The 10,355-nt window shown below is 34.9% G+C and overlaps 1 protein-coding gene across 1 annotated transcript in view; it reads left to right on the top strand.

Moving 5' to 3' along the window:
- Window positions 1-7,165, top strand: part of LOC107556005 (pappalysin-1-like) — a gene marked incomplete at its 3' end in the record, with an annotated part of 64,013 nt that extends 56,848 nt beyond the window's left edge. The window contains exons 11-13 of the mRNA XM_016238972.1: window positions 860-988; window positions 1,932-2,023; window positions 6,969-7,165. Coding sequence (XP_016094458.1) covers window positions 860-988; window positions 1,932-2,023; window positions 6,969-7,165 — 418 coding nt within the window. The remainder of the gene's footprint in view (window positions 1-859; window positions 989-1,931; window positions 2,024-6,968) is intronic.
- Between the last annotated feature and the right edge of the window lie 3,190 nt (window positions 7,166-10,355).

Here is a 10,355-nt window from a genome sequence, read left to right as displayed (position 1 = left end):
AGTGTGGGAACATGACCATCGCGATGTTGCGGTCTAGATACCTCCTCATTAAACGGGGGGGGGGGGGGGGGGGGGGGGGGGGGGATCCTAGATATTTCTAATACTGACTGAGTAAGGCTATTGCAAAGATTGAAATCATAGTGAAATTAATAGTTGAAATCAAACTTTGATGCTTGTTATCTAATAATTATATTTTGAGACTTGAGTTCACAGACAGGGTCACATATATGTTCAATGTATTTATAGACACAAAGTACCATCTCTTATCACATGTACATCTGTATGTTATGAAGTGCATTACTGAATATAAAATTACATACATTATGATAAGTAAATATATTGTCAAATATTTTTCAATATATGAAAAGCAGCAATACCTTTTGTATTATTCAATATATTGTAATATATTAACACAGTATATTATTATGCATATTTTTTAATAAACCGTTAAATCATTTAATACATTGGTAAGGGAATATACTGATCATAAATATATGGAAATATATTTTTGTCCTGTAAGGGCAGTATTGGGAGACGTTCTTTGCGCACCAGAAAAATACATAGATGTATCAAACAGAACTGTACATTCACTTACATACATACACATAATTAAACACAGAAATAAAAAAAACATAGGCTATAGAAACATGGCTTTTGTTAATGTTGATTGAATTTAATTGGTAACAGCCTATAGTATTCTGATTGATTTAATGAATAAAAAAAATACAAGTATTTGGCATAAATAAATCAAGAGCAGATGGCAAATATCACCCCTTAATGCAAAAGTACGTCCTGATCCTGCACAGATGTGTGATGGTTTTTTGCTTTTCACATATATATATAATTATTTTTTCCACAGGGAGGTTGAGTATGGTGGGATATACACATACCAGGTCCAAACCATCTCCAGTCGGAGCGAGAGTGAATCATCACCTCCACTGACACACCGTCTTGGAGCGCCGTACTGTGGAGATGGTCTCATCCAGAGGTAGGTTCGGATGTGTTTCCAAAGCCTTTAGAGCAGTAGACCTTAACCGGGGACCGGGGCCCACTGGAGAGCCTCAGCAAACTTCCAAGGGTTCTGCATGATGACTTTCAATGATTTAAATTAATATTAAAGTTAAAATAAAATATGGCCCTTTGAATATTGTGTTGCATAGTGGTGAGCCTTCGAGAACTTTAAATTACTGAAATTAATGTATTGTTAAAAATATGATATTTATAAAATTAATAGTCCATTTTAATAATCTAAATTAAAATAGAAAAAAGCATGCGAGATGTAAAGCAGTGCTATTTTGGTATAATTGAAGATACTATTATAAAGTGTATTCCTAGTTTTCACTTTTAAAATTTCTGTTTTCAGAAAACAGATTTTTATTAGTTTATGATTTTTTTTTCATTGTCTATATAGTTTGTATTGTTTTTTTCAATTACAGTTTTAACTTGAGTTATTATTAATAATTTTAATAAATTAATTAATTTGATATATAATATATGAATATAAACTCCAACATATCACGATGTAACATGTTTCTATTGTTTCTATTCTACAACTATCGTTGTTATTGAAGAACATGCAGTTCTTGAAAAAGTCACAAATTGGTTCATTAATTTACCTCGATGACACTCCCAGAATATGTTAATTTATATTGCAGTTATTGCTTGGTTAATATTATATTTCATAAGGGGCCTTTGAATATTGTGTTAAATAGTGGGGGTCGAAAAGGTTGAGAAGCACTGATTTAGAAGATCTTCAGAATAACCTTGAGGCTCGACCGCACTGCCACAACTAAACTTTTTAAAGTTTTTGGAAAGTATACTGCCATATCCACACTGCAGGCTTCAGATGTTCATGCTTTTACCAACACAGATTCATGTCCACCAAGGGAAATCATCATTATGTTTATTACGTACGCATTGATTTATTTCAGGTCCCAGGGAGAGGAATGTGATGATATGAACACTATGAATGGAGACGGCTGCTCCGGCCACTGCAAGAAGGAGTCGTTTTTTAACTGTATTGGTAAGTGTGGAGAGAAAGCGTAAGTGCATCAGCGGCTCATTACAGCCACCTGTCATACAGCTACGACTGCGTATCAGAAAATGTGGCATGCTTTTAAATGTAGTCACTGCTGTACATCAGTTTTGGTCGACGGTTTTGCGAGACGTGTTATCGTCTCAATCTGAAAAACGAAAACATCTTTGAGCGCAGCACTTTAGCTGAGCTCTTTTATTCGCTCCCTCCAGAGCCAAAGCTATTTTATCACTAGCATTTTGACATCCTTGTAAAATCTGCAACACGTTTAATTCAAAACGAACATACTAACAAATTCATGAAGGATGCTTTGGCACCTTCTCTCGCTCTGTAGTTTTAATAATAGAATGAGTTCCGGACTCCGTTTTTATGGTCCGAGCTTGAGGAAAGATTACGTCATTGAAAGACAGCGGTAGGATATTTTTGTTTACTGTTAGAGACAAATGAATAGAGCCTCATAAGTCTGAAATAGACACTTATACTGCTCATGATATAGAGCACATCAATGACAACTATTCAGAGTTCAGCAGCTTGGCTCGCAAGCCATTTTAGACCAACAGCAAACGTATAACCTGTGAGTGAATGTTGTTACTAATTTCATATGCGAAGGGGTAAGGCAATCACAGTGTTGGCGATAACGCATTAAAAGTAGCGTGAGTTTCCATAAAAAGTAACTATGTAACACAATTAGTTACTTTTTTAGGGAGTAACGCAATATTGTAATGCATGCGTAACTTTCCCCAACACTGATCACAACATCGACAACCGAATCGAGTACCAAATAAATGGCCCATTGGTCCCACTTTATATTAAGTGGCCCTAATACCTGTTTACTTACATAGTAACTAGATGTGTTCATAGTATTTAACCACAGTGTAAGTACACATTGGTACATAGTATCTATAGCTGTAATGTTTGTGTAACTACACATATGTAACAACCCACTGAATGGTATGTGTAAATACAAATGTGTAACATGACATTGGTAACAACATTTTTTGGTAGTGAAAGTACAAATGTGTAACAGGACTAACAGCACTTTTTGGTAAAGAAAGTGTTCCACTTTATATTAAGTAAACAATTCCTATGAATCTACCATGTAATTACTCTGATGTTACACAGCAGCGGCCAGTAAGTTAGGCTTTACATATAAATTGTGGTTGGTGTCCAGAATGTTACACTTTATATTAAGTGGACAGTTCCTGAGGAGTTACCATGTAAGTACACTGGTATTACAGTGGTGCACCAACTCCACCAACTTGAGATCCAACTCCTCCCACTTTACATATCCCTAAACCTACCCATCTCCACCCCCTGGATCAAATCGTTCCAATTACTCTTATACATATTGTTGTTACAGAATGTAGTTATATATGTCCTGTTGCACATTTGTACTTCCACAAACCATTCGGAGGGTTGTTACATGTGTGTAGTTACAGAAATATTACAGCTCTAGATACAATGTACCAATGTGTACTTACACTGTGGTTGCATACTATGCACACATCTAGTCACTACGTAAGTACACAGGTATTAGGGCCAATTAATATAAAGTGGGACCACTTTCTTTTCTTCAAAAAATCCTGAAAAAAATAAAATGTAATGTATCACGGTTTCCACAAAAATATTATAAAGCACAACTGTTTTCAACATTGATAATAATCAGAAATGTTTATTGAGCAGCAAACCAGCATATTAGAATGATTTCTGAGGGATCATATGATACTGAATACTGGAGTAATGCTTCTAAAAATTCAGCTTTTGATCTCAGCAATAAATTACATTCTAGAACTCCATGTGGTGACACATATGTTGAATATTGCTCACATTGAGCCATCAAAGTGAACACTTTAAGAGAAAGATCACAATGTGTCTTCACAGTTTTGAAGTGGGTCCAGTTTCTCTCAGAAACAGAGACTGGCTCTTCTCTGATATGATGATGTGAATGTGACACAATGACCTGTGGTGTTTGTCCTTAGTATGCAAGGGAAAACTGCCTAACAAACCAATTGACATGTGGACAAAAGCATGCATAGATGCAAAACAGTTTCATGGCTAGTAAGATATTTACAGTATAGCTGGTAAATGTTCTGAATTCACACACCATCGACAGGTTTGGATGCTTACTTTGCTACCTGTGATATCCAACAATCTTGTGTGCATGGTCTAACTCAAACAATGATATTTATAGGTAGCTAAAACTAAACAGAAACGTTTTTCTTTTTTTTAATGCTCTTAGTACTAAACTCAAACAGATCATTAAATATTTCTGACTTCTACACTCTAAAAAATGCTGGGTTGTTTCAACCCAATGTTGGGTCAAATATGTACTAACCCAACTGTTGGGTTAAATTTTGGTTACATTTTTAAATTAACTTTTTAACCCAACAGTTGGGTTAGTCCATATTTGACCCAACATTGGGTTGAAACAACCCAGCATTTTTTAGAGTGTATACAGAAAGTCACACCATGCCTGATAAGCGTTTAATAAAGACCAATTTTCAACCCAGTCTCAATGAAAAAAAAATATTAATGATTAAATAAATAATTATTTTCATGTGGTTCCTTGCACAATACAATGTTATGAGTAGTCAAACAATACAATGTCTCAAACCACGTTTGCCATAGTGGATGATTTGTAAAACAATACATTTTGATGTCTGCATCACATAGTCAGCTCCATATCATTGGCTTTTTTGACATAGTAAACTTGCTCAGTAGCGCACCCGGTAAAGCATTGCAATGTGGAGAGCTTGGGTATGAGTCCCTAAAATGATAAAAGAGCTCAAAGCAATGCATTTTTATCTGACATCTGCTTTTTTTTAAACACTATTGTTTTAGGTTTAGTGTTGGTGGCACGCTATTTTCAAACGCAATAGAGTATTAACCTTTTAACACCACTCACTGGACATTTCATTTCTGACCTGGCACTATATGTACAACAACCAATGTAACAAAACACTGCCAGATTCATGTTTTGGATAAAACTGACCACACTTTTTAACCACTCACTGTTTTCACTCAAGTGTCACGAAACACTTTTCTCAATGAGCCTGGGTTTTACATACTTGCAATTCAGAGCAATTTCTTCTTATAATGCAGTAAATGTAAAACTTTTCATTTGCACTTTATTTTACATTTTATTGCATCTGATTACCATTAAATCCAACACATTTTAAATGGTGCTTACATATTTTTCAACTGGTTTGATTCTTGTATCAAGATCTGAATGAATTCTTTGAAACACGATAGTCAAATATGAATTATCCTTAAAGCAGATCACAACCTTGATCCCTTGATGGATAGAGTTACACTACACCGTTTTATTGCATAAAACTGAGTGGTGCATTTTAGCATTTTAGCCTGGAACATGAGTATAGTTACAGGTATATACATAATTTATGATACTTACATTTGAAAGCCATTAAAATAAGTATTATTGATGCTGTATATCGGATTGAGTCATATGATCATGCATTAAATTTGACTTTTACTTAATGCAATTTAATGTGGGAAGGACAATGGAATTTAATGGAGTATTTTTTTTTAGATCAAACCATAATTGGAAGACAATTCAAGCAATACAGCTACAGAACCACTTTTTGGAGAACTCTGCATTACATAGCGCTGCCAAGATGATAACCACTACGTACAAAGCATATGCAGTTTCTATTTGTTAGCATATCAGGATATACTGCAAGAAAGAGGAACCAGTCAGTGACTTTGTGAGCAAGAGGTGTATCAGATTTCTTTCTTTCTTTCTTTCTTTCTTTCTTTCTTTCTTTCTTTCTTTCTTTCTTTCTTTCTTTCTTTCTTTCTTTCTTTCTTTCTTTCTTTCTTTCTTTCTTTCTTTCTTTCTTTCTTTCTTTCTTTCTTTCTTTCTTTCTTTCTTTCTTTCTTTCTTTCTTTCTTTCTTTCTTTCTTTCTTTCTTTCTTTCTTTCTTTCTTTCTTTCTTTCTTTCTTTCTTTCTTTCTTTCTTTCTTTCTTTCTTTCTTTCTTTCTTTCTTTCTTTCTTTCTTTCTTTCTTTCTTTCTTTCTTTCTTTCTTTCTTTCTATTTACTGCCTTGTCACTGTGGAGTCTTATGAAACTGGACATTAAATATGAGTTTTCTTTTTTTTTTGGTGTCTACACGCTAAAAAATGCTGGGTTAAAAAGGGACAAACCCAACAGTTGGGTTGTTTTGACTCAGCTATTGGGTCGTTTTGACCCAGCTATTGGGTCGTTTTGACCCAGCAGTTGGGTTGTTTTGACCCAGCTATTGGGTCGTTTTGACCCAGCAGTTGGGTTGTTTTGACCCAGCTTTTGGGTTGTTTTGACCCATCAGTTGGGTCGTTTTGACCCAGCTTTTGGGTTGTTTTGACCCAGCTTTTGGGTTGTTTTGACCCAGCAGTTGGGTTGTTTTGACCCCGCGGTTAGGTGCAAAACAACCCAATAGCTGGGTTTGTCCCTTTTTAACCCAGCATTTTTTAGATCGTAGTATGCCACTAAGCTTCAAAAAGTCTTAGTAATTCCTAAGGAACTTTGTAAGCATACATAAGCAAGTACAATCGGGTTATACCAAAATATCAGCAGTCAATACCAATGACAATGCAATTTTCACAGATTTTAAGGATTTTTCAGGTGATCATACAAACAAACAAACAATAAATTAATTAATACAGCGTAATAAAACCTCTGTAAGACCTAATGCCCAGATGTGATATTTGGCTGTTTATATGTATAACTTGGAGGGGAAAAAAGGCATTCTGACTAAAACATGCAGTACATCTGACTGTTAAAGGAACAGTTCAGCCAAAATCATCATCATGTACGTTCCAAATCTTTAGGATTTATTGTAAAAATATATATTCAGTGTTTGTAGATTTTTTTTTCTTGCTAACATGACTGTCTCTCTGTCTTTCTCAAACACAAACATGCACACGTGTGTTCAGATGAGCCCAGTATGTGCTACTATTATGACGGTGATGGCATCTGTGAAGACTTTGAACGGGAGACGAGTGTGAAGGATTGTGGCCTGTACACGCCGAATGGTTTTCTGGACCAGTGGGCCACCTCAGTGGAAGTGTCCCATGAAGAGAGGCTGTACTGCCCAGCCGACGTGGCTGCTGGATATCCTGCTATTACTAAGGTTAGTGTTCCGCTAGGTTCAGCATTAGGTGCATTCTCACAGACAGCGATTGAGGTTACCTAGTGGGTGTTTCAGCTCAATTAGTGTCAAAAGCAGTCTGATGAGGCCAATCATGTCAGCTTGCTGTAGTCGACCCATCACATCACTGTACATGTTGTATTAGTGAACTTTGTATTTCCAGCATTCACTCATGTCAGCTCAAACAAACAACTCTCTTTGAAAATGAATGGCTTCTGGTCACTATGTCACTATAAATGGGTGTCAGTGTTAGTGACCTTTAGACGCTTTGCACGTTCATGGACCAGCCACAGTCTATTCACCTATTATCTGATGCATGTTGCTCAGTGAAAAAGTTCTTAATTTGACTAGAGGTAATAATATTGGCTGACTTAACACAACATATGCCATTTTGAGCAGTACAAAATTTGTTTAGAGGTTCATGCGACATTGACTTGAAATCAGACTTTATTTGTCCCAGAGGAATGCGTAATTAAACTGTCTACATGTAATTACACAATTAATTGAATGTTTGAGCCTTTTAACCATGTAAAGCCCTACTTATGATTTGACAAAATATTACACACATCTAAAATTAAATGTTGTGAATGTATATTTACTGAGTAATCCGCTGTTTTGTTGGGAGGGGGTCAAAATGACAGTTTTCACCTGAGATTCAGAGCCAAATTACAGGAGGGTAAAATGACTTTAGAAAGATGGCAGCATCATTATGTAATCCAACGAAACTGGAATCTCACTATGGCTCCAGCAGTAAATTGTTAAATTGTACACATTTTCAGTGGCCAAAAAAAACAAATGTGGGTCTCTTTGCATTCAGATGATACTTTTTTCTTTTAAAGTGGAATGTCTGAAGAACAAACAATGTTGAAACTAGAAATGTATCTTTTTTCCCTCTATCAAAACATTGCGTAGAACATACCTGTCTGATTTCCATAAATATTATTTTTCCAAAGTTTGCGTGCCTAAAACTCAAGAAATATGAAAGATATATCAATATAATTTTAAATGGTGGTTTTTAATAAACTTTTCTTTTGTAATCTTAATTTTTAAGGTCCTACATGGTTCAATCCCAGAGATATGGGGAGCCCAATGCGACTCAATGTCCAATTTGTTGAATTTTACCCATTTTCAATGGATGAAAACCAAATGTGGTCACTTTGCATACAGCTGATACTTATTGTGTTTAAAAAACAATGTCTGAAGAACAAATCATATTGAAAGAAGAAATGTATCTTGTTTCCCAGTTGTATAGACTATACCTTAGAACAGTCATGCCACAGAAGTTTGCACGTTTGTAACTCTAAGTATTAAATGTCTTAATATCCTTTTAAATTGTGGTTCTTAATAAACTTTTCTTTTGGAGTCTTCATTTTAGGCCCTATATTGTTCAGTCCCAGAGATATCCGGATCTCAGTGTGGCTCCATGTCTAAATGGTTGAATCCTACAAATTTTCAGTGGTTGAAAAACAAATGTTTTTGTGTTTATCTAGTTATGACTGTTGACACTGCAAGTATGTATTTTCTTATTTTTAAAAAAAAAAAAATTCTAGTTTCAACATTATTTGTTTCATCAGACATTCCTCTTAAAAAAAAAGATTCAGCTGTATGCAAAGTGACCCACTTTTGGTTTTTGACCACTGGAAATGTGTACAGTTTAATAATTTACTCCTGGAGCCATATTGATACTTCTATATCTTTATATATAGAGCCTTTAAAATGAAGATACCTAAAGAAATTTTTGTTAAAACCCAAAATCTAAAAGGGCATTAAGATTGAGTTAGAGACATGTAACTTAATGCCCAACAAGGAGAAAAAAATTGCTTTTTTTCCATTTGTAAATGGTCATCAATTGCATATAATGCAACAAAGATTGCTAAAGTCAACAGATTTTAATAATAGACCTACTGATCTCTGTGTGAAAATAACTTGATGCTGCCATTTTTCCAAAGGAATTTTTACCCCCCTGTAATTTGGCTTTCAGGTGCAAATTGTCATTTTGACCCCTGTCTACAAAGTAGTGGATTACTCATTTAATGTACATCTATGACATTTAATATTCCGGCTTTCATCGCTATACATGTTTATCTTTCTTCAGAAAAAAAATATTTGACAAAATCAAAACTTTGAGCCTGGGACGTTTCTGAAATTTGGTTGACTTGACACACAATGGCCTATTTGTCACTCTATATCTCCAAAAATAAGTATTAGTAAGATTATATTTGAATGCTTAGTTTAATGATCAAAACATACAATGCAATGCATTATATACAAATAAATGTTCCTCAAATGCCTTATTTTGACATGATTTTTATTTTTATTATTTTTTTTATTTTTATTAATTGATTGATGATAATCAAGTAAACATAAGCTTCAGTCCGGTATGTGTTCATCTTGAAATATTACTAACAATATGAAAGATATTCATACATTTACAAATTAAAAATCATTAAAGATGGCTTTATATGGTTCAGCCTTTTGGAAGCCTGTTGACTTTTGCAAAAGATGGCTCTTTCATTTAAGAACTTTGGCTTGCCACAGATACTTGCATCAGTTCCTTTGGTAAGACTGAAGATAAAATCTCCAGAGCTGAGTAGACCATAAAGATGTCAGCGAAATTACACGCCGACCTCAGTGTCAAACGGCCCTTGTGCACAATATCCTGGCCTGTTGCCTTCTATGAACAGGCAGTGTTAAAAGTTTCCTAAAACGTTCAATAAGTAAAAATTCCAAAAGTAAAACGTGCAAATTACACATTACATTATACAGTATATTGAAAATATTGTCATTGTCTAAATAAAATAGATTTTGCTTCTTAATGCAAAATAATTTTTTGAATTGGTTGAATATGTCCTGAACAGATTTCGTGAAATTCACATATTTCATTCATACTCTTAGACATGTAACGCACATGACTCTAGCTTCATCTGGCTCTTAGAGTGCTACCTGCCGCCTGTAGTGCAGTTTGAAGTGGCCCATCAGAGCTATTTGAAGAGCTTTTAAATACTTGCATCTTTGAAATGCTTGTGTTGTTTGGTATTCTTCAGTTGTTTGTTGTGTCCCCTCATTCAGAAGGGATTGTACATGTCCCGTACTTTCAAGGCCCATTCACCCTTGCAGGGAACTGAGTGTATCTGATAGGGATGTATCTGCTGGGATAGTTTCAGAATGCAGG

This window comes from Sinocyclocheilus grahami, unplaced genomic scaffold, assembly GCF_001515645.1.
Source record: "Sinocyclocheilus grahami isolate Dianchi unplaced genomic scaffold, SAMN03320097.WGS_v1.1 scaffold553.1, whole genome shotgun sequence".
NCBI lineage: Eukaryota > Metazoa > Chordata > Actinopteri > Cypriniformes > Cyprinidae > Sinocyclocheilus > Sinocyclocheilus grahami.
The sequence above is the reverse complement of the archived record's forward strand: the minus strand, read 5'-3'. Positions and strand labels throughout refer to the sequence as shown.